At 35.7% G+C, this 24,676-nt stretch overlaps 1 protein-coding gene and 1 non-coding gene across 4 annotated transcripts in view; one reads left to right on the top strand and one right to left on the bottom strand.

Annotated features, from left to right (window-relative positions):
• RAD50 (RAD50 double strand break repair protein) overlaps nt 1-24,676 on the top strand; it is an 84,149-nt gene that overhangs the window by 19,118 nt on the left and 40,355 nt on the right. For 2 of the 3 annotated variants that reach the window (XM_036224182.1, XM_016118400.2), the window contains exons 3-13: nt 2,616-2,767; nt 5,693-5,878; nt 6,222-6,426; nt 15,991-16,119; nt 16,355-16,520; nt 18,185-18,378; nt 18,788-18,994; nt 20,097-20,279; nt 20,721-20,878; nt 23,279-23,454; nt 23,952-24,189. In XM_036224182.1, coding sequence (XP_036080075.1) covers nt 2,700-2,767; nt 5,693-5,878; nt 6,222-6,426; nt 15,991-16,119; nt 16,355-16,520; nt 18,185-18,378; nt 18,788-18,994; nt 20,097-20,279; nt 20,721-20,878; nt 23,279-23,454; nt 23,952-24,189 — 1,910 coding nt within the window. In that variant the 5' untranslated portion in view covers nt 2,616-2,699. Of the gene's footprint in view, nt 1-2,615; nt 2,768-5,692; nt 5,879-6,221; nt 6,427-14,154; nt 14,176-15,990; nt 16,120-16,354; nt 16,521-18,184; nt 18,379-18,787; nt 18,995-20,096; nt 20,280-20,720; nt 20,879-23,278; nt 23,455-23,951; nt 24,190-24,676 lie in introns of those variants that run through there. The other variant, XM_036224183.1, reaches the window with a different exon arrangement.
• Nucleotides 17,986-18,125, bottom strand: LOC118605876. The gene has a single exon (XR_004952274.1). It is a non-coding gene; the product is annotated as a small nucleolar RNA SNORA42/SNORA80 family (small nucleolar RNA).

The following is a 24,676-nucleotide window of genomic DNA, read 5'->3' as shown; positions in this document are numbered from 1 at the left end:
TTGCAGGATGATTGGCAGGGATAGAGAATTCCATACTTCAGAAGTCTCTCTAAATGTTTTTGGATCCCCGCTTGTGCCTTAGGGGGGATAAAATACTGTTTTTGGCAGGCTGGCTCAGCTCCTGATTTTAACTCTATCATCACTGGAGGAATGTGTCGGGCCAGTCCTGGAAGGTTGTCTTCAGCCCACACTCTGAGCACCTTGAAGGGGAACTTGGGTCTCTGTTTGGACTCTTCAGTGAGACTGTAGAGTCACCACTCTTCTTAGGGAACCGTGAGCAACATGATCCTTGCCGCTGGCCTCCCCAAGGTTAGGGCTGCTTGGCCATGTGTGTCAAAGGTAATAAGAGCCTATAGTTTTCCTAAACGATTTTGTCCCATCAGTGCCATGAGGCCATCGGGCAGATACAGGAATTCATGGACAACTTCTCATCCTCCTAGGTTGCACTGGCGGGGCTTCAGGAAGGGGTGACAGACTCATCCCCCGTTTGCTCCCATAATGGTAGCTTGTCTTTGAGAAAGGGGGCCCACAAGCCGAGTTACAACTGAGTGTTCAGCTCTGGTGTAAACCATAAAGTCACTAGGTTGGCCCCTGACTATCATTTGGACTGTAGGCTCCTGGGGGCCTAGCAGAATGAGCCCGGTCAGGCCAAGTGCTGGCAACACAAGCTTCTTTTCTTTCAGCTAACCTTGGGAGGGTGCCAGGGATTGGGCTAGGAGGACCCTACAGTTCTCCTCTCAGCCAAGGGTGTCAAGTAAAAACTATTGCCTCCCAAGAATCAATGTAAGGGAATCGGTCTGGGTGGCCAAGTTGACTAGTAAAGACGAGAAATCTTTGCAATGACTTCCCTTTCAAGAGCTCCCTCTGCTGGTCACCCAATGCCAAAAGAGGGTCAGTCAAGCTCACAAAGGGTGCAGAGTGTTTTGGTTGTGAGTTTAACTCCATAATTTCCTGAATAATCCTTTTTGAAATTCTTAAGCAGTAATATAACCTAAAGGCGTCTGTTTACTCTGTTGTCCACCCATCCTTCCACCCATGGTTGGTATTGAACATGCAGAGATTCTCTTCGCCCATCTCTGGCCACTCCCCTTGTGGGGATCTTTCAGGCACCTCTTAGCAATTGGTGGGTTGGTATAAACCCCTGACTCGGATCACTGGAGTAGACTACTCACGGAGATCCAGTGACACCACCCTAAGCCATATGAGATTCACCATGGAACTGTGGATAGGGGGGCTCAATTCTCGCTTCATAGCAAGGCCACATCTCAAATCATACACCAAACACACTCCACCCTCCGCCTTATGTACCTGAGAGGTCACGGTTTCCTCTAACAAATACAGAGTACTCGGGTAACCTCGGGAGTTAATCAGACTCCCCTTCTGTCCTCTAGCAGACAGGCTGTTCCTGGAACCCAGGTCCTTACCACTCAGTCGGGCGGTTCTCCTGAACTTGTTCCTGTGCCTCTCCAGGTTCCGTTGTGCTTCTAGGGTGACCACCCAAGGTCACTGGAAGAGAAGTCACTCCCTTTGCGGGCAAGCAGAGTCTGTGTCTCCACGCATCCTGGGGGCCAGACCCAAAGATAAGGGAGACGAAAAACTGCCGCCTCCGGATCCTGGACGAGCCCGCAGAAATGTTGCAGGATTCTCGAAGAGAGAGACAAGACACCGAGGCTATAAGCATGAAGCAGCATTTATTGATGCTGGCACCAGCTCTCCGGATTCTTATCCAGAGGCTGAGCCCCAATTGTAATATAACAGGCAGTTTTATACAGTCTTATCATTTTTACACAGCTACAGATATAAGGAAGAACATTTATTGGTTGGCAAGCTATGAGAAACTGTTGTTAACCAGAGAGACCTTGAAGCGGGGGGAGGACAATCAGGAATGAACTTGTTTGAGCAGGAAATAGCCAGGCAGGGTCAGGCTGCCACAATGCATCATCTACTTGTAGTCATAAAGAAATAATAGACAAACCCAAATTTTGGGAGACATTCTGTTTTGTTTTTTTTTCTTCAAAATTATCAGTCATGAAAGTCAAGGAAAATCTGAGGAAGCATTCAGACTGAAATAAACTAAAGAGACATGGCAACAATGTATAGTTCAGAACAGTGTGTGTAACACAATGTGTAATTCTGAGCTGGATTTTGTTGTTGCTAAATATGTATTGAAACAGTTGGCAACACTTTAATGGGATCTGAGAATTATATGGTATTAATGTATCAGTATCAATTTCCTGATTTTTGTGGTTGGAAATGCCTTTGTTTTGTAAGAATCATTGGTAATGGGACAGCAGATCAGCAATGTACTCTCAAGTGATTTGGGGAAAAAAGTTATGTATACTGTAGTTCTACTTTTCTGTAACTTTGTGATTGTTTAAAAAATATTTTAAAAGACCCTTTTGGTACTTAAAAAGATAAAATTCATTTATTTGAAAAATCACATATCTGATATCTTAACGATGCTGAATAATAGAAGGAAATGTATAATACAATTTTAGTAAATCAGTTAAATAGTAAAATTAATTTATTTTTGGTAAGATCGCTTATATCCTTTCAGAACTAACGTTTTGATGCAAACTAAGGTAGCATAATTTTTTTCTATTTTACCTTCAAAGATTGCTCAAGAAACAGATGTTAGAGCCCAGATTCGTCTACAGTTTCGTGATGTCAATGGAGAACTTGTAGCTGTGCAGAGATCTATGGTGTGTACTCAGAAAAGCAAAAAGACAGAGTTTAAAACCCTGGAAGGAGTCATTACTAGAACAAAGTAGGTGTTTGTTTTATATTTGAACATTTGTTTATTTTCTATCTTTTAATTTCTTTATGTTTTTTTCCCTACAATTTTATTTCAGGGAGTATAATAATTTTTTTAACAGACTTTATTTTTTAGAGCATTTTTAGCTTCTCAGAAAAATTGAGCAGAAAGTAGAGTTCCAGCATATTCCCTGCCCTTACACACGCACAGCCTCACCCACTATCACCATTTAATTTTTTATTTTATTATTATTTATCAGTTAAATAGAATGATCTCATTAAAGATTTAGTGGTAATGCTCCATTCCTTTTCGTAATTTATGAAGAGTTGCTGAATTGAAGGTACATAATCACTCAAATATAGATTGAATGAATGAAAACTGCTAGTTTAGAGATGGGTAAGATGAGAAGTAGACAAGTAGGAAAGAGTAATAATTTGTCCCTTTCAACTGTTAACATTCTTCTTAGAGCAGGTGTCATCTTGTAGTGAGTATGGATTTTGGAATTAGGCCACCCTGAGTTCAAAGCTTTATCTTTGTTGAGCAAATTACTTAACTATCACCTTACCCTTACATTTCATTTATTTATGTGTTTGTTAAACTAATTAAATAATTTCTATATTTAACTAATAGTGTTTACCAGCTGTTATGTGCTAGAGACACTGGCTTCTCAAGTAGCTTCTTTTCATTGGTTTTTAAACACACTCAGGTCTCTCCCATAACCTTGGATTTCATTTCGCTTTAGTTACTGTTTCCATCTTTCCCTATTTACAGCTAATCTTCTCAAGAGTTGATACTGTTTCTATTTTTTTACTCCTTCTCTAGCCCTGTTCCTCTACTGAAACAGCTCCCACTAAGGACACTATTAACTTATATATTAATTAAAATAATGCTGTTGCTATACAAAATAGACTTCGTAGCCAGCAAGCCTCTGTTTTTTTTTTTTTCATTTGTAAAATAGGGGTTTATTATCACTGTGCATATAAAGAAAGATGTTGTAAGGATTAAACTAATGCACATAAAATGCTTAATATGTAACAAGAGCTCATGTATTAGTTTTCTATGACTGCTATAAGAAGCCACAAACTTATTGACTTAAAACAACACAAATTTATTATCTCTCAGTTATGTAATTTAGAAGTTTGAGTTGGCTCTCACAGGCCTAAAATCAAGGTGTTAGCAGGGCTATGTTCCTTTTTGGAGACTGTAAGGAAAAACCTGTTTATTTGCTCTTGCCATCTGGCTTATGGTTCTTGTTCCATCTTCAAAGCCAGCAACAGTGGGCAGAGTTCTCACATTGCATCACTCTGACCTCCTTTTCTGCCTCCCTCTCCCACATTTAAGGACCCTTGTGATTACCTTGGCCCCACCTAGATAACCTAGGATAATCTATTTTAAAGTCAGATGATGGCCAACCTTGATTTCATCTACAACCTTAATTCCCCTTTGACAGTAACCTAACATATAAGCAAATCCTAGGAATTAGAATATAAATACCTTTGGAGGGTTATTGCTCTGTGTACTACAGCTCAGTAGTGGTAGCTGTTAGTTACTTCTAGCTTGAGTATTTTTTTAGACTTTCATGTCAAACACTGTTCCCCCTTTCTCTCCCTTATAGCCAATAAAGGTTAGAGTTCTACAGGTTCACTCCTAGATCCTCTTTTGTTTGTGCTCTATATTCTCTTCCTAGATAATCTCATTCATATTGCTAAAATTACTGCATATTCATAGGTGACTCACAAATTTATGTCTTCAGGCCAGACCTGTTTCCAGACTCATGTATCCGCCTGCCTTCCTCATTTTGTACCAGTTGTTTCAAAGATACCTCAGATTCAACTATACCAAGTTCATTATCCTTTTTCCTTGACTCCCCTTAAAAAATCTCCCACACCTTGGTCCTCTTACAGTGTTCCTCCTCTCAGTGAATGGCACCACCATCCATCCAGTGACACAAGCCAAAAACCTAAGTCTATCTTGATACTTTCCTTGCATATTCAGTCCATTACCAAGTCCTGTGGATTTACCCTAAATGTCTTTTGAGTTTATTTCTCTCCATTTCTACAACAACCGTTGTAGTTCAGGCTACCATTATCTTTTCCTGGACCAACGTGATAACCTGTGTCCATTCTATCCCCCTACAAAACATATTCAATTTATTCAGTGTAATATTTTAAACATAAATACTGCAATATATAAACGACAGTAAAGACAGACACTGCCTCTGCCCACTTAATCTAGTTGTTAACAGATATGGACAGAAGATATGAAAGAAAATGGTGGATTTGTCCTTCTGCTGAAAGATAGAGATCTCCTAGAACCCCAGGGCAGGGATTCTTCTGGCTCTGGGTATAATGATGTAGGGAACTCAATTTAAAAGACCTCGAGGCAGTTCTCTCTATTGGATTGCTTTGTCAATGGAACCCTAGAACTTGAGGTCTGAGAATGAAGAATCCTCCCTGGATTTGCTTAGATGGGCACCACTAAGGTTTGCCTTTACTCTCCATTTGCCATCCATATGTCTGTTTCTGAACAACCCCTTATTTGACCTACATAATCTTTAGAAGTTTTTAAGGCACCCTTGCCTGTCTGCTGTGGATCATCATACTTTTATTCTAAGTCTCTTATTTTCCTTATTTTTAAGTTTCTAGGGATGGGAGATAGTCCTTTATATATATATATATTATCTACAAATATTTTAAATTAGTATATTTAAAAGTCCAAATATGTAAAAAAAAAATGCTGACTTTTTTCTATACTACCCTGTTTTATGTACTTTTTCATCGGTGAAATGCTGAATCATTTCAGAATACTTTTTATTGTAATAGGATGAATGAAGGGACTTTTCTTTTTTATAAGTACAGCATAAAAGCTTGATTAAGCAATAGAATGGGTGCATTTGGAGGTTATTTTACGTAAATTCTTGATTTTCATTTTCCACAGGCATGGTGAAAAGGTCAGTCTCAGCTCTAAGTGTGCAGAAATTGACCGAGAAATGATAAGTTCTCTTGGGGTTTCCAAGTCTGTGCTAAATAATGTCATTTTCTGTCATCAAGAAGATTCTAACTGGCCTTTAAGTGAAGGAAAGGCTTTGAAGCAAAAATTTGATGAGATTTTTTCAGCAACAAGGTTCGTAATCTTTAATAAGACTTTGTAGCCCCTTAAGTTATTGACCCATTGTTCCAATTTGGATGCTTTAAAAAAAAAAAAAGCCATAAAATTTTAAAAGCAAAAAAGTCTTTAGTTATTTAGTCTTTCACTTAGTGGCAACCAGTGGCCATATTTCCTTTCAGTTTATTTTTCTGTGCATATTTTTTTTATCTAGTTGGCAGTGTATATCTTTCACTTACCATTATGTCATAAGCATTTTCTAAGTTATTAAAAACTTTTAATGACTACATAATATTCCACTGTATGAATATACTATTGTTTACTTAGCTAGAAATTTGATTTTTATTTAATATCTTCAAAGGTACATTAAAGCCTTGGAAACAATCCGGCAGGTACGTCAGACACAAGGTCAGAAAGTAAAAGAATGTCAAACAGAGCTAAAATATCTAAAGCAAAATAAAGAAAAAGCTTATGAGATTCGCAATCAGATTTCTAGTAAAGAAGACCAGTTAACATCTTCAAAGGAAATTGTCAAAGCCTATGAGAATGAACTTGATCCATTGAAGGTAATTTGATTTCTTGTATGATTAAGAGAAAGTCACCTTTTACCATGGTAGCACTCACCCCTAAAAGCACTTTATTTTTACATGAATTTCAATTGTGTACATATTTCTTGAAAAAATTATCAGACTATATAATGTTATAGTTTAACGTTTTAAGTCTCCATTAGACGATTAGTCTTTTTTTTTTTTTAACATGGTTAGTCTTAAAATTGCCGAGACCTTGGATTTGAGAGTAAAAAATTTATAGCATGATACTAAATCAGTAATGTAGATCCCTAGTTGTTAAATATGAGTGTAATGACCCAACTGTACTGTTCTGGTCTTAAGGAGTTTTTTAATGGATAAATCTTTTTAGGGAATTTTTGTAATTTGCAGAATGTTCTTGACATTGCACAAATTTTGGAATTGATGCATAGCACGTTGATATATAGTCATACACCACATAATGACATTTCAGTCAACAACAAACCATATATATGATAGTGGTCTCATAAGATTATAATGGAGCTGAAATATTCCCATCAACTATTGACTTTGTAGTCATCCTAAGTTGTAGTGCGGTTGGTACACATGGATTTGTGGTGATGCCGTTAGAAACAAACCTGTGCTACCAGTCAGATGAAAGTATAGCACATGACAGCTATGTACAGCACATATTACTTGATAATGACAATAAATGTTTCTGTTTTATACATTAACTCTACTGTACTTTTTATCATTACTTTATAGCATATTCTGTTTGCATACCAACAAAAGTTTGCTGTAAAACATTATGCCCCATTATGCTGGCAGCAACTTCATACATCTCATGTTTACCATGTCTCTTGAATGCATCTTTTTCTCTTGTGCTTGATTTAATCTCACATTATTTTGTTCATCATGGCCCCTGCATGTACAGAATCCACTGCTAATGTTGCTAGTTAGAGATCTTATTGAATGAGTGACCTGGAAACAAAATGAAACAGATTAAAGTCTATGAAGGTAGAAAATCAGTGATCATTATTGCTCACCAGTCAAGGCACATCCCATTCCACCAATAGTTACAGTCTTGAAGTACCAGAGCAAAGTAATGGAAACTATTAAAGGAACCTTTTCACTGACAAAAACAAGACTAACAAAAATTCAAGAAGGGCCTGTATCAGATATGGAGAAACTTCTAATCTGGATTGAAGACCAGACACAGAAGTGTATTCCTCTCAGCAGCATGATGATCACGGCCAAAACAAAGTTTGTTTGCAATGTTGAAAGAAAAGGCTGGACCCTCCTACTATGTTGAATTTACTGCTGGCTATAGGTGGTTTAAACCCACAGTTTAAAACTATTCAAGAATTGTTATTCATTACATAATGTAAAAATAAGTGGTGAGTCTGGGAGTGCTGATGTAAATCAGTTGAAGACTTTTTGGAAACTCTAGAGAAGTTGATTTTGGAGGAAAATCACTTACCAGAGCAAATATTTAATATGGATGAAACCTTCCTATTCTGGAAATTGATGCCTGAAAGGACTTTCATCCATAAGGAGACCAAGTCAGTGCCAGGTTTCAGGGCTTTTAAAGACAGAATAATAATCTTGTTTGGGGGCAGTGTTACATGCTGCAAATTGAAACCCTTTGTGATCTGACACAGTGAAAACCTCAGGGCCTTCAAGCCTGTCGGTAAGCACATATTGCCAGTGTACTACAGGAGCTATAAGAAGTACTGGATGACCCCGCTCCCCTTCTAAGATATCCTCCTGGGTTTTTATGCCGACAAAGTGGAGAAGTATTGTTTGGAAAATAGGTACCTGTCAAGATTTTGCTTATTGTAGATAATACTCCTGGATGTCCTCCTTTTATTGGTGATGTTCACATATCAAAGTGGTGTTTCGCCCTCCAAACACCATCTCTTTGGTCTAACCAATGCATTGGATCAAGGAGTTATATTAGTTTCAGGTATACAACATAGTGGTTAGACATTTGTATAATGTACACTATAATCCCTCTTGTTAGTCTAGTACCCACCGGGCACTAGTCATAGATATTACAGTATTATTGACTATATTCCCTTTATGTGTTTACATCCCCGTGACTATTTTCTGACTACCAATTAAGGCCTACTCTCTCAGGAGGACGTTTACCTATTGCTGTAATTGAGAAAGACACTGAGAAGATAATGATGCAATTCTGGAAGGATTACAAATGTATGACTGCATTAAGAACCTTTTTGAGCTTAGGGTTGATGTCACTAAGGACCGTTTGAATGGCATCTGGAAGAAGACACTTAAGAGGTTCATTCATCCATGACTTTCAAGGATTTACCAGGATGAGGAGGTTGGAAAAATCGAAAAGACTATGGTTAAGATGGCAAACAACTTTAATCTGGATGTGGTTGAGGATGGCATAGAGGAACTCACAGGGGTGGTTCCTGAGGAATTGACTAATGAGGAATTGTTAGGACTGAAACAAGAATGCATAGCTGAAGAAGAGGCAAGAGAAAAGAAAATTGCAGAAGAAAAAGAACTCCCGAGAAAATTTATTGTGAAGTCTAGCAGAAGCTTTTTCAGACTTCAACGAACTCTTTAAAATGTTTGGTAACATATACCTCAACACGGAAAGGTTTTCATTAATAATAGAGAAGAATGTTCATAGTGCATTATCTGCTTACAAGCAAGTCTATGATGAGAAAAAGAAGCAAACCAAACAAACCCCCATGGTCATATTTCTTAAAAGAGTGACACCTACTTAAGATCTCCAGGCAGGTCTCAACAGGTATTCCAGAAGAAGGTATTGCTATCATAGGTGGTGACAGCTCCATGGGTGGTATTGCTCCTGAAAACCCTTCAGTGGGATGAGATATGAAGATGGATATTGATGATCCTGACCCTATGTAGGCCAATGCTAATGTGTGTGTTTAGGTTTCAACAACAACAAAAATTGAAAAAGGATTATAGTAAAGGATCTAAAGAAGAACTGTTTTTGTACAGTCATACAGTGTGTTTGTGTTTTAAGATAAATGTTATTATGGAGGAGATGAAAAGTTAAAATTTCAGGTTTACAAAAGTAAAAGTTATAGTAAGCTAAGGTTAACTTATTACTGAAGAAAGAAAAATATTTTTTTATCGATTTAGTGTAGCCTAAGTGTACAGTATTTATAATGTTTACAGTGGTGTATAGTAATGTATAGGCCTTCTCATTCATTTACCACTCACTCACTGACTTTCCCAGAGCAATTTCCTTCCCTGCAAACTCCATTCATAGTAAGAGTACGTAAGTGAACTTACACAGTTCAAACCTGTGTTGTTCAAGGGTCAACTGTACTGTACCTATTCTGTGTTTAGATACACTAAAATACCGTTGTGTTACAGTTTCCTACAGTATTCAGTACAGTAACATGCTGTATAGGTTTGTAGTCTAGAAGCAATAGTCTGTACCATATAGCCTAAGTATGTAATAGGCTATGCCATCTAAGTCTGTGTGAAGTGCACTCTATGATGTTTGCACAATGACAAAATCACTTAATGCATTCTCAGAACATACCATCATTAAGCAATGCATGACTGTAATTGCAGATGTGTATAGCTTTCCAAACTCTCTGGTTTATAAAAAACACCTTAAGCAAATCCCAATCATTCATTTCACAATCATTTATTGAGTGTATCCTGTGTGTAAGGATATACTATGGTTGGGGCTACAGGTGTAATGAAGACTACAATAGCATCTTTGCCCTTAAGGTATCCCTAGTCTAAGTAAGAGCATTCTTGAAAATGGCTATTTTCTAGGTTACAGATATAGAAAAAAAATTTTTTTGAAAGACAGTTTAAAAATTGTTGATTTGGTTTTTTTAAACTCACCTGTAAATACTAGTATAGATCTTTTGAATTGTAAACTAAGAAAGCTAGTTTCGTTTCTGTCTTAATGCCCATTGATATTAATGCATGCTTTAGTAAATATTGTTTTATGCATAGCACTGTGACAGGTGCTCTTTGGGATAAGGAAGCCAAAGACTGGAACTTTGCTTTTAAAGAACTTAAAATCTAATTGGAGAAACAGGGAAACTCTTTTAAAAGATCGGATTACAAAGAATAAATTGAAGAGGTACACAAATGACATAGTTTGGAATGTAGGTTCTCTAGTAGCTAAAAATGGTGACTACGGCATAAGTGAGAAAAGGGGGAAAAAAAACATAAATTGGACTACATCAAAATAAAATAAACCTCTGCTCTTCAAACTATACCATCAAGAAAGCAAAAAGACAACCCACAAAATGGGAGAAGATATTTGCAAGTTATATATCTGATAAGGGACTTGTATCTGGGACATAAAAACACATAATTCAGTAATAAAAAAATGAATAACAATTTGAAAATGGGCACAGGGTCTGAATAGATACTTCTCTGAAGTAGATATATATGTGTCCAATGAGTATATGAAAAGATGCTTGAGGACAGTATTTATCAGGTGTGATGAATGCAAATCAAAACCACAATGAGATGCCACTTCACACCTGCTAAATAACTATAAATCAAAAAGATGTAAGCGTTGATGAGGATGTAGAGAATTTGGAACCCTCATACATGCTGGTGGGAATGTGAAATGGTGCAGCCACTTTGGAAAATAGTAAGTTCCTCAGAATGTTAAACATAAAGTTACCATATGACCCAACAGTTTTACTCTGAAGTATCTTATACCCAAGAGAAGTTAAAACATACATCTGCACAAAAACTTTTATATGTCTATTCAGGGCAGCATTATTCATAATAGCCAAGAAATGAAAACAACTCATGTCCATTAACTGATCAGTAAAATGTTACATATCCATATATTAGAATATTGTTTAGCCATAAAAGGAATGATGTTCTCGTAGATGCTACAACATGCAAGAACCTCAAAAACATGCCAAGTGAAAGAAGCCAATCACAAAAGACCACATATTATGTGATTCTATTTATTTGAAATGCCCAGAATAGGCGAATCTATAGAGAGATTTGAGGTTGCATAGGGTAAGTGGTAGAGAGGAATGAATAGTGACTGCAAATGAGTACAGAATTTCTTTTTGGAAGTTGAAAATGTCATAAGATTAGATTATGTTGATGGTTATACAACTCTGAATATACTAAAGAAGATTGAACTGTACATTTTAAACAGATGAGTTGTATGATATGTGAGTTATATCTTAATAGCGTTGTTAAAAAAAACAAACAAACATGGCATTGAATAGAAATCTATCACAAAGCCTTCATAGAGAAGGCATGGCTGAGCTACACCTTAAAAAATGGGGGGAAATCAGATTGACAAACTAGAGGCATTTTATGTATGTTTGTATTTATTTTGCACTTTCTCTTTTAAAGGTAATACATGCTCACAATGAAAAAAATTATAGAATATTGAAAAGTAAGAGCTGTTCTTCTCACTTGTCATCTCTGACCCCAGATATATCCTACTAGCAGCTTTTTTTGCGTGTGTGTGTATACATTCACATGTATTTACACACATACATACATACAAGCTTATTAAAACAGTATTGTGTGAGAAACAGCCTGGGTTAAGTATATCAGGGTAAGAGGAGTAAGAGATAAGAATTGTGGTCAGATCATAAAAAATGACAAAGTATGCTGTATCTTAAGATGAGCTGTCTTGATAACTGTGTGTAGGTACTACAGTAATTACCAAGATGTTTGAACACATTTAATTTTCTTCAGAAGCATCCTGGTTAGAAAGATGACAAACACACATAAGTCAGAAAAAGAAAAGAGCTGAAAGAGCTCTGAGGAGGCCAGAGAGAACTTTATGGGACTGAATTTGGGGTAGGATTTTTTGACCATAAATGGATAGGTAATTAGAGACACAGGAACAGTAAAATGCAAGCTGTCTGAACACTATTAAGGAAAGTTATATAGTTGAAATGGAGCATTAGTATAGGAAATGATGTCAAGATAGGGCTGTGATAATACCTGATATTTATTGAGTGGTGCCAGGATTCTAAGACTGTAGCAGACATTGAGGTGTTTGTAAATTTCTTTATTTGTATTTAATTTTGACTAGTTCTCCAAGGGTTTAATCTTACTCTGTATATCCTCAGAGCCTAGATAAGTGCCTGGCACATAGCAGGTGGTTCAGTAGATATTTATTAAGTGGGTAATTTCCAAAGTCTTTTTTTTAGTTCTCATATATGAGAATTCCCTTCATAGAACTCAGTGTAAAGTTTGAGTCAAATCACCTTCCCAGCAGCCCTCCAGAGACAATTTCACACTATAATTCATGCTTCCCCATTTTTACCGATTCCCTCTATCTATAACTCTCTCATAAACTACTTTATTCCTATCCCACCCCATTTTATCCTGACTTTGGCCCTTTGTCCCCTTTTTTCCTTTCTTGCCTTCAGGGGAAACTGCTTGAGAAACTTGTTTTCAAATACACCCTCTGTCCCTCTTATTTATTTTCTGAACATTCCATATATAAGTTCACAGTCCTTGTATGCGTGATAGCACAACAGCCCATTTGTTTGTCTCTATTCACACTAGAGCCTAAGCTTTAAACAACCTGCTATATTTTTCATTGTTTGCAAATTTGTCTTAGCTCCTTTTATTAGGATATGTGCTCTGGGGATAGAGCCAAAACACATATCAAAGAAGGAAGGAATCTACAGAATCTGGTTACTCACTGGATTTAAAAAATGAAATAGCTAGATATGTCACAAAAGATTCAAGTCTAGATAATGTTAATGTCACCAAGAGGCAGTGAAAACACTAGTAAGAGAGAAGCCAAGAAGTTTGAGGTGCACCATACCTAGCTGAGGCGTTGACAGAGGTATACCTTGAAGATAGTGCAGGTTCAGTTCCAGACCACCACAATAAAATGAGTGATAATCTTTTTGCTGCTGGAGAGTCTTTCCTTAAATTTGTAAAACCAAACAAACAAAATAACATTTAAAGTGCAATAAGATGAGGTATGCCTTTATTTAGTGCTCTGAAGAATCGATCTAGTTCTTTGTTCAAAAGGTATTTTCTGAACAGAGAATTTTTTTACAAGTGATGTGAATGGTCCCATCCGTTGAGGGCCAGCTATTGGCACTAATTGATCAAAGTGCTTTAAAATGTATTATGTAAGCCTGATATTAACCCTGTGAGGTTTAATAGGCAAGAAAACTAAGGCACAGGTGTTCATATTAGACGTAAGGGGTAAGGCCAAGATTTGAGTCCAGGCCACTCTGATTCCTAAGCCCATACATTTAAACTCAGATTTATTGAAGTTTAACTTGCATATAGTAAAATCTACTTTTTAAAAAGTGTGTAATTTAATGAGTTTGGGCAAATGCATATAGTTAGCATAACCATCACTACAGTTAAGATATGGAACATTTCTGTCACTGCAAAACATTCTTTCAAGTCTTTTTGTATTTAATCCCCTCCTTCCACTCCCAGTGTTTGGTAACCACTGATTTATTTTCTGTCATTACAGTTTTGCCTTTTGTAGAATGTCACATGAATGAAATGATAGATTATATAGTCTTTTGTGTCTGGCTTCTTAGCATGTTGATTTTAATTAACTTACGTTGTTGCATATATGAATAGTTCATTCCTTTTTATTGCCGAGAGTGTTCCATTGTATGGATATATTACAGAATGTGTTCATCGGTTCCCTGGTTGATGGACATTCAGTTGTTTCCAGCTTTTAGCTATTACAAATAATATGCTTTAAACTTTTGTGTACAGGTTTTGGAGTATGTTTCATCTCTCTTTGGTAACTCCCTAGGAATGTGGCTGCTAGTTTGAATGGTAAGCGTATGTTTAAATGTATGAGCTATCAAACTGTCTTTCAAAGTGGCTGTACCATTTCATAGTTCAACCAACAGCATACATATAAGAGGGCAGTTGCTCTGCATCCTTGTCAGTACTTAGTATTAGTTGTTTTTTTTTTTTTATTTTAGCCACTCTAAGAGATGTGTGATTTATCACTGAGCATTTTTTTTTTCATCGTGGTTTTAATTTTCATTTTCCTAATGTGTGTAGATGTTGAGCATCCTTTTTATGTGTTTATTTGCCATTTAAATATTGTCTTTGGTAAAGTGTCCATTCAACTCTTTTGCCTAATTTCAATGTATTTTTTTCTGCTTTTTGAGCTGAATATTAAGAATTCTTTATTCTGGATACAAGCCCTTATCAGATATATATTTTGCAAATATGATATTTTCTTAACTGCTTTTCAAAAGGCGAGGGTTTTTTAATTTCGATGAAGTCTACTTTATCAGTTTTTTTTTCCTGTAGTTTGTGATTTTTGTTTCCTATCTAGGAAATCTTTGACCCACGGTCACAAAGATTTTCTTCTGTGATTTCTTCTTGAAGTTTTATAGTTTGAATTCCTACATGTACATATATGCTCCATTTCGAGTTAATTTTTAAATATGGTGCAAAGTTAGGTTGAGGGATTTTTTTTGCATACAGATGTGCAGTTCCAGAACACAGAACCTACTGTCTTAACCATTTTACGACCCTGCTTCCTAATCTTTTATTGTTGAATATGTGGCTTTATACAAGTCTCCAACTCTCCTGCTTAGCACATATAGTCTCATAGGGTTAAAGGAAATTATAGCAGCACCTACTATAATGTCTGCAATATAATAGGCATTCAATCAATATAGCTATGGTTATTATTGTAAAATTACTTTTTTCAAATCTCATTCTTTCATTCTGCTAACATTCTAAACAAGTATCACATATGCTGGTAATACATTAGTGAACAAAGTAAACAAAGTTCCCATCTTTATGGTGATTACATGCTACTCATTACTATACAGATCACAAGATATGTTATTAGTATAATTTTATTAAGTGACATTAAAGTTGAGGATGCATTTTGGTGCAACTTTGAAAGTTTACAATTAATATTTAAGCACTCTAGTAATCTGTTAGTTTAAAAATTAGGTTCTGCAAATGTCTTAGAAGAGAAATTGGTCAGCCTTGGAATGTAGTAGCAAACAGTGGAAGAGTGTACCCAGCATCATCTAAGGGGAGAATTCTCTGAGCCAAGTCACACATATTCCTAGGAGATGAGGCAGCCAGCTGTCCTTGGAAGCAGGGCATAGGGATCATTTTTCACACTTCACTTGTTCAAAGTCTTCTGCTTGAACAAACTTTATAGTCTTCCGTGTAAATTTACCTATAGACTCAGAATGCACTGGTGACTCACCAAGAGTTTCTAGCCCACTCAGCAGTTCTAATGTTTTTGTTTTTTTAGTAAATTAAATACTCAGCTGTTTGAAGATTAAAGTCTTAAAATGTGGAACTTCACATAATGTGGCTATAAGTACCCAATGAATGAATGACTTGTGGGAGGCATTGAAAGTAGGACGTGGGCTTTGGAGTTAAAATTGGAGTTTAATTCCTGCTTTTCTTTGTTAGCTATGAGACGCTGGGCAGGTTACTTAATGTCTTTGATCCTGTTTCTCTGTGCTGCTTTACAGCATTGTTAGCATTAAATGAGATCTCTTTTACCAAGTGCCTGGCTCTAGCACATCTTATTTCTCTTCATACATCTGAAGTATAAACTATGGTGAATTTTATTTATGTAGAGTGTTTGTTTACAATTTTCAGAATCGTCTAAAAGAAATTGAACAAAATCTTGCTAAAATAATGAAACTTGACAATGAAATTAAAGCCTTGGAAAGCCGAAAGAAGCAAATGGAGAAAGATAATAGTGAACTAGAACAGAAAATGGAAAAGGTTTGTAGTAGTAGAATTTTGTTCTACTTCAAAAATTTAAGATTATTGTAGTGAACCTCATTTGAATCCCTTTTGCCACTCATGTTTTGAAAAAAAACATACAAATTATGATCTTTGTCTTCTATGTACATGTAAAAAAGAAGGGTATTGAATAAGCTTCGGTTTATATTTTGTACTTCAGACCAATATCTTCATATGTTTATTCACTTAAGCTCTTTATTTTGGTTCTGCGTAGGTTTTTCAAGGGACTGATGAACAACTAAATGATTTATATCACAATCACCAGAGAACAGTAAGAGAGAAAGAAAGGAAATTGGTAGACTGTCAGCGTGAACTGGAAAAATTAAATAAAGAATCTAGGCTTCTCAATCAAGAAAAGTCAGAACTACTTGTTGAACAGGGTAGGACAAAGTGTTTACTTGGTCTTTTTTCTTATTGTACGATTATGCATTTTCTGCGTGAATGGTGAAAAAAGCCAGTCTCAAAAGATTATATACAGTATATTTCCATTTACATAACATTTTTGAAATGCCAAAATTTTAGAAATGGAGGACAGATTAGAGGTTGCTAGGGTTACTAAGTAGGAGGAGGGGTGGAAAAAAGGTTAGTGTGGTTATGGCTATAAAAGCAACAAGAGGGATTCTTGTGGTATTGCAACTGTTCATTATCTTGACTGTCATGTAAATATATCAGCTAACACAGGTGATAAAATTATATAGAACTTAATATGCGCCCACAAATGAGCACAAGTAAAAGTGGGGAAATCTGAATAAGATTGGTGGATTGTATCAGTGCCTGTATCCTGGCTGATATTATATGCTACAGCAGGTCCTCGAATATCATTGTTTCATTACAATGTTTTTGAGATGCATAGGAACTTAACTCTTGTTTATGTCAATTAGCCTGTGGTAAATATGGTTTCATTATATGTCATTTTGCTTGAAGTTGCAGAACCTATCCATGACATTAAGTGTATAGTTTTGTTTGCAAAAAAAAAAAAAAAAAAAAGTTTTTATACTCAATAATTCCAACACTGGATGTGTGGATTTTTTCCATCTCAAGCAGTTCTCTAATTCTCAGCATCTGGGTGTCCCGTAATTTAATTCAGTTCTGATACTGTCTGGAATTAGCACAGACTCTACACAGGGCCCAATTCCATGAGACTGCCTCCCACTTCCAATGCCAATCAAAAGGTCCAGGTTGTCTGTCACCTGTACTTCTGACTAACTAGCTATAAATCAGGCATTCCCACAACCCCTTCCTCAGGTTCAGTAATTTGCTGTAACAGCTCATAGAATCCAGGGAAACATTGTTACCAGTTTATAGTAGATGATACAGCTTGGGAACAGCCAAATGCAAGAGATACATAGGGCAAGATATGGGGAAGGAACATGGCACTCTCCCAGCACCTCTGTGTGTTCACCAACCTGGAAGAAATTCTCTAAACCTTGCTGGTTAGGAGTCTTATGGAAGTTCCATTGTGTAGGCATGATTGATTAAATTATTGGCCATCAGTGACTGAACTCAGTCTTCAGCCCTTCCCCAGAGTAGAGAAAATTCCTGCTCTCTAATCACATAGTTGGTTCCTCTGATAACTAGCTCCCATCCTCCAAGGCTCATTTGAATGAACTCAAGTATGGTTGAAAGGGACTTACAATGAATAACAAAAGATAATCCTCTCACCCTTATCACTCAAAAAATTCTAAGAGTTTTAGGAGCTCTGTGCTGGAAACTAGGGACAAAGACCAAATATGTATTTATCATTATATTATGTTTGAGGAAACTGGGCAAGGATGTAAGAGATCTTGCTGTACTTTTTTACAACTGCATGTGAATGTACAATTATCTCAATATTTTTTTTTTTCCCACTGTGTAACCCACCTCAGTACCTGCAGCCTACAGGCAGGCACAGAAGCCAGGTAGTGGTTCAGGGCCACAGTTTGCTCTGGCATGGGGCACTATGAGGGGCCCTGGGGGATGGGCCTGCCATAAATCCAAACCGATACGTTATCTCAAATTTTTTTTAAATCAGCTGGAAAAAAAGAGTTGTTATGGTTTTTTAAAGGTCGTCTACAGCTACAGGCAGATCGCCATCAAGAAAATATCCGAGCTAGAGATTCATTAATTCAGTCTTTGGCAACACAGCTAGAATTGGATGGCTTTGAGCGTGGACCATTCAGTGAAAGACAGATTAAAAATTTTCACAAACTTGTGAGAGAGAGACAAGAAAAGGAAGCAGAAACTGCCAACCAACTGATGGTAAATACTGTTATTTTCTTTTGTTTGTGTCACATTCTCTCATTGAATTGTTTTAATTTTTGGATGGACCTTACTTTATGATATTTTAAAATTAGTGTTAGGATAGAATCTGCTACAAGGTAGAATAAACCTTTATGGAAGCAAATTTTTTAATGTGTATAAGGATAAAAATGTGAACAAAATACAGTTCTACATTTTTTATTTGATTTTAAGTAAAATTTCTTTTTAAAGCTAATGGTAAAGAAAAAGTTTGCTCAGAAGTATTAATGATTCTCTCTGAGTGATGGCCATCTCATGTTTTTATACTTTTCTATATTTTCCTCAGTGTGCATGTGATACTTTTACAATGAAGAAACTTGGTTAATGAATTATTTAGTGAAAAAAATTGTTAATGCTTATTCTTATTTAGAATGACTTTGCAGAAAAAGAGACTCTGAAACAAAAACAGATAGATGAAATAAGGGATAAGAAAATTGGACTGGGAAGAATAATTGAGCTAAAATCAGAAATCCTAAGTAAGAAGCAGAATGAACTGAAAAATGTGAAGTTTGAACTACAGCAATTGGAAGGATCTTCAGACAGGATTCTTGAACTGGACCAGGAGCTCACAAAAGCTGTAAGATATTATTTGAGTAATCTAATAATTTTAAGATGTAAGACATTTAGATCCTTGCATTCTGAAATATTTTTATCTGTCATCGATCCTAAGATTATGGCATGTTAATAAAAATATCAACTTTGTCTAACAATCTCATTTAAAATGAACTCATCTGAGTATCTTAACAATTCAATTGTTTTGTTATAGAACTTAGTGGATTAAACATTAGATGCACCTAGGATGCGTTTTAAAAATACTCTTAGACTTTACTTCAGACCTTCCAAATCAAAATCTCTAAGGGTAGAGCATGGAAATGTGCATTAAAAACAAAACTATGTAATTCTTATGAGTACCTTGGTTAAGAACCACTTAACTAAGTTAAAAAGAAAAAGCAAGTATTTTCCTCTAGGTTCCACATAATAATTTTACAAAATTATTATCATGTTATCACTTTTTCTGTGGTGGAAACTTTCTTAGCCAGTCTCTTCTTTTGATGAATTTTCAGATTTTCTTCCTTGTTTCTAATCTTTTCCTTCACATCTCCACCACCAAAGCAAGCATCCTCAAGCTTCACGAATTCCCCTCTCAGGTCCCATCTTGATAATTTAAATAAACATTTCTTTTTGCTCCCTAATTAACATCTAGTGTACATTTAATATCGGTATAGTACTTTATCACAATACCATCTTGTAACAGGGAGGCACTGGTCAGGGACTGCATTATGCTGTTTTTATAGTTTCTCCATGCCAGGCAATGTAGTGAGTTACATGGGTACTCGATAAATACTGTTTTGACTGAGGAGTCACTAAACTGTATACGTAGATACATTTCTCTTAATTTTGCACTTATTCTCATTTCCACCCCCCTGTGTAACCCTTTTAGATTTATTTATTAATTCTCTAGCATTATAACATAGTAATACAACTTTATAAGATTTTCCTTAAAATTATTATTCCTTGTTTTTTTCTCTGTTGGATAAAAACAAACAGTAATATTTTGACCATTCCGAGTAGTGAATTTCTTTATTTTTTTTTTTTTGAGTAGTTAATTTCTAATACTCTTTGTCATTATTTTAATACAAACTATGTAAACTTGTGCATTTGTTTGAATTATTTGTAAGGAACGTGAGCTAAGCAAGGCTGAGAAAAATAGCAATATAGAAACTCTAAAAACAGAAGTAATAAGCCTTCAAAATGAGAAAGCAGACCTAGACAGGACCCTGCGTAAACTGGACCAGGAGATGGAGCAGTTAAACCATCATACAACAACGCGCACCCAGATGGAGATGTTGACCAAAGACAAAGTATGACCTTTTTTCTTCTAATTATACTTTCTGATATTTGAAATAGCTTGTCTTATATTTATAGTCGATAGAGTATGAGGTACTTAGTCGGTGTTTGCTTTATATTTTAGGGTCTAAGTGAGCTTAATATTCTGTAAAATAGACTTTCAAGCTTAGAAATTATTTTCTAATTATAGAAAATTAAGAATACAGAAGTATTGTGTACATTGCTGTTAATTTTTATCATACAGAAGTTTAATTTTTATATCATTAGACTTGTTACTCTTTTATGGCTTAGCAAAGCTATCCCTACTCTGAGACTAAAATTTTATATTTTCTTGTATTTCTATAATTTTACTTTTTTAAGCCTAGAAATATAATTAATCTAGAATTTATTTTTGTTCCTGATATAATGTAGAGATATTGAGCTTTATTTTTAAAAGATTTTTTTTTTCTTTATAGGCTGACAAAGATGAACAAATCAGAAAAATAAAATCTAGGCACAGTGATGAATTAAATTCATTGTTAGGGTATTTTCCCAACAAAAAACAGCTTGAAGACTGGCTTCATAGTAAATCAAAAGAAATTAATCAGACCAGGGACAGACTTGCCAAATTGAAGTAAGTAGTTGTAACAGTTGGGACATAATAGAAATCTCTTAGTTCATTCTTTCATTTCTAATTGTTTAAAACCATATTGTCATGAAATGGTATGTCTTGATAATTGACTTTAGTTCTCCTGTATTTTATGAATTAAGTAAAATGGTAGCAGTAATTTGGGGCCTCTTGTTCCTTGAAAGTTTGTAAAACTAAGAAGATTAAACTTCTTTATAAAAATACCACCTAAAACTATAAAACTCCTAGAAGAAAACATAGAGTGAAAGCTTTATTATATTGAAATTCGCTATAATATCTTGGATATGACACCAAAAACATAGGCAGCAAAAGCAAAAATAGACAAGTGGGACTACATCGAACTTAAAAACATCTGCAAAGCAAAAAGAAACAGTAAACAGAGGGAAAAGGAAGCCTACAGGATGGGAGACAATATTTGCAAACCATGTATTTGATAAGGGGTTAATATCCAGATATGTATATCCAGAATATGTAATTCAACAATTAAAAAAACCTAAATAACTAGATTTAAAAATGGGCAATGGACTTGAATAGATATTTCTCCAAAGAAGATATACAAATGGCCAACGAATATATGAAAAGATGCTCAACATCACTAATTATCATGAAAATGCAAATCAAAACCACAGAGATATATCACTTCACACCAGTTAGGATGGCCACTATCAAAAACACAGAAAATAACAAGTGTTGATGAGAATGTTGAGAAATTGAAACCCTTGTGCATTGTTAGTGGGAATATAAAATGGTGCAGCCACTATAGAAAGCAGTCTAGAGGTTCTTCAAAAAGTTTAAAAAATTACCAGATGATCCAGCAGTTCTACTTCTGAGTATATATTTAAAAGAATTGAAAACATAATCTTGAAGAGATATTTGCAAATTCATGTTTATTGCAGCATTATTCTCAATAGCCTAGAGGTGGAAGCAACCTAAGTCTCCATTGATAGATGAATAAATAAAAAAAATTTGGTGTATACCCATACACACACATGTAATGGAATATTATTCAACTTTTAAAAAGAAGGAAATCCTGTCATACGCTACAACTTGGATGAAGCTTAAGAATATTATGCTAAGCAAAATAAGCTAGTTGTGAAAAGACAAATACTGTATGATTCCACTTACATAAGGTACCCAAAGTAGTCAGACTCTAAGAAACAGAAAGTAAAATGGTCTCCAGGAGCTGGGGGAAGAGAGAGTTATTGTTCAGTGGGTATAGAGTTTCAGTTGGGCAAGACAAAGTTTTCATCTGTTAAGTTGTTGCAAAATAATGTACATATGGTTAACACTATCGTACACTTAAAAATGGTTAAGGTGATAAGTTTTATGTTATATGTTTTTTACTAAAAAAAAAAAAGTGATTACTTTTTTCAGATGTCACCTTGAATAGTGGTTGGATAAGAGGGTTCATTTTTGCAGATTTTTGAAGAAGATAGTGGATTTGGCCATGTTAAATTTGAATTTATTGTGGAAATGTCTGTTATGGAATAGAATATTGGAGTTTGAAATTCAGAAGATTGGAAATTGTTGCTTTGTAAATGATAATTACAGTCATTAGTATAGGCCATGTCACCTTGAAGGAGTTGTGCAAAGAGAAGAGAAGTTACAGTCAGACTCCTGGGAAACACCAGCATTTAAACTGTCGGCAGGCAAAGGAAGATGAGCAAGTGAAGGTGACTGGGACATGCCCAGGGAGCCAGAGTAAGGGCCAAACAAGTATCTGGGATGCCTTGAGAAAATAGACCTTTAAGGAGAGGATCAACAGTGTTTGGTGCTGCTAGGATGGTGGCCTTGATGAGCAGTGCCCAGTGGATAGAGTGTTTTTTTCCAAGTTTTTCCATGACTCAAACAGTGGAGGTTGGCTAAGATGATGTTTAAGAGTTGGAATGGAGGTAAATTGTACTAGTAATCAAAGTCTTTGATGTTTGAGAGAATGAATGATCAGGACATAGATAACAGCAAGGAGGGGATGCAAGAAAAGTTTTTACAGGAGGGAAAGGAAATAATGTTGTGAAAGGGTCCAAAGGGAATTGGAATATTCCCCTCTCTTCTCTCCCTCCAGAAGATCTAGCAAGCATATTCTTACTGCGGCTATTAACCCAAGATCTAAGACCATGGACCCCAGAAACCAGGCAGAATTTTCCCTGCACTACACATTTTTCTTGGAGCAGGCCCATGATCACTGTTGGCAACTGAGACTGTGTTCTGGGAGAGAGCTCAGGCAGAAGTGACGATTGCCATGACTTCTTAAAAAAAAGAGTACTTGGTCACAACAAACCTTTGTAATATTCGTTGGCAGAATTTGTCTTATATTTACCTACTCAAAACTTTTCAAACTCTCTTCTCATATTCTAAAATTGTAATCCATACTTATTCTTATTTTAGCAAGGAACTAGCTTCAGCTGAGCAAAATAAAAATCATATGAATAATGAGCTAAAAAGGAAGGAAGAGCAGTTGTCCAGTTATGAAGACAAGCTTTTTGATGTTTGTGGTAGCCAGGATTTTGAAAGTGATTTAGACAGGCTTAAAGAAGAAATTGAAAAATCCTCAAAACAACGAGGTAAGTTACCTGCTTTATGTTATCAAGGCACTGTGACACTTCTTAATTTTCAGTGACAGGTAGCTATTAAGGATGGGAGATTTAAAAACTTGGTTCTGGAGCCAGATAGCTTAAGGTTTAGTCCTGGTTCTACAACTCATTTGCTGTGCTACTTTGTGCAAATTATTGAAACCTTCCTGTACTTCACATGCTGAGTCTGAGGACATAATTACTTACCACCTAGGCTATTAAGGAGGGATAAATGAGATTATGGGTGTAAAGCTATTAGAACAGTTTCTGACACATAATAAGCTCTAAAATTTTGTTATACTTTTTGTTTTACCAGAGAGTAATTTATACAAATCTGAATGGACAATATTTAAATATCAGAGAATTTTAATTTCTTTCATAATGTGTTGATAAAGCAAGAAGAATCATATTTACAGAAGAGGATGTAATCATATTGACAAAATCATATTTTATATTTTCACTTGGTATTTATTTATTTTTTAAAATAGCAATGCTGGCTGGAGCCACAGCAGTTTACTCCCAATTCATTACTCAGCTAACAGATGAAAACCAGGCCTGTTGCCCTGTATGTCAGAGAATTTTTCATACAGAAGCTGAATTACAAGATGTCATCAGTGATTTGCAGTCTAAGCTGCGGCTTGCTCCAGATAAACTCAAGTCAACAGAATCAGAACTAAAGAAAAAAGAAAAGCGGCGTGATGAAATGCTGGGGCTTGTGCCCATGAGGTGAGAATAGGGATTTACCTTTACCATACATGCAGCGGCAGCACTATAAAAGGTACCAGTCCAAGACCTGGCATATGGTAGCGACTCAGTAAGCATGTCTTGAATGAATAAAAATTAAAGTCAGGATTCTAAGCCAGTATGCCTCAACTCATGTTGTTTATATGGTAAGAAGAAATAATTATTTTATTTAAAGGTTAATTTGCCTCTTAATCTAGTCACAGGGCAGAACGTGTGTGTGTGTGTGTGTGTGTGTGTGTGTAAATCCTGAGACTTGGCTGGAGGGCAGAATATTTTGACATACTTAGAACTGTTTGTGGATATAACTTTCTAAAAATCCAGTAAAAGAGTTAAAGTACTGAAAAGCTCTTCTAGGAGACAGATTTTAAATTATATATGTCTTTCCCACTTCCAAAAAGAATTGATTATAGAGGATTTCTCTTGTTTAGTTTTCCCTCACTTTTATAAGAAATTCAAATGATGGTCTATT

The sequence above is a fragment of the Rousettus aegyptiacus genome, unplaced genomic scaffold, assembly GCF_014176215.1.
Source record: "Rousettus aegyptiacus isolate mRouAeg1 unplaced genomic scaffold, mRouAeg1.p scaffold_m13_p_7, whole genome shotgun sequence".
NCBI classification, from domain to species: Eukaryota; Metazoa; Chordata; class Mammalia; order Chiroptera; family Pteropodidae; genus Rousettus; species Rousettus aegyptiacus.
The sequence above is the reverse complement of the archived record's forward strand: the minus strand, read 5'-3'. Positions and strand labels throughout refer to the sequence as shown.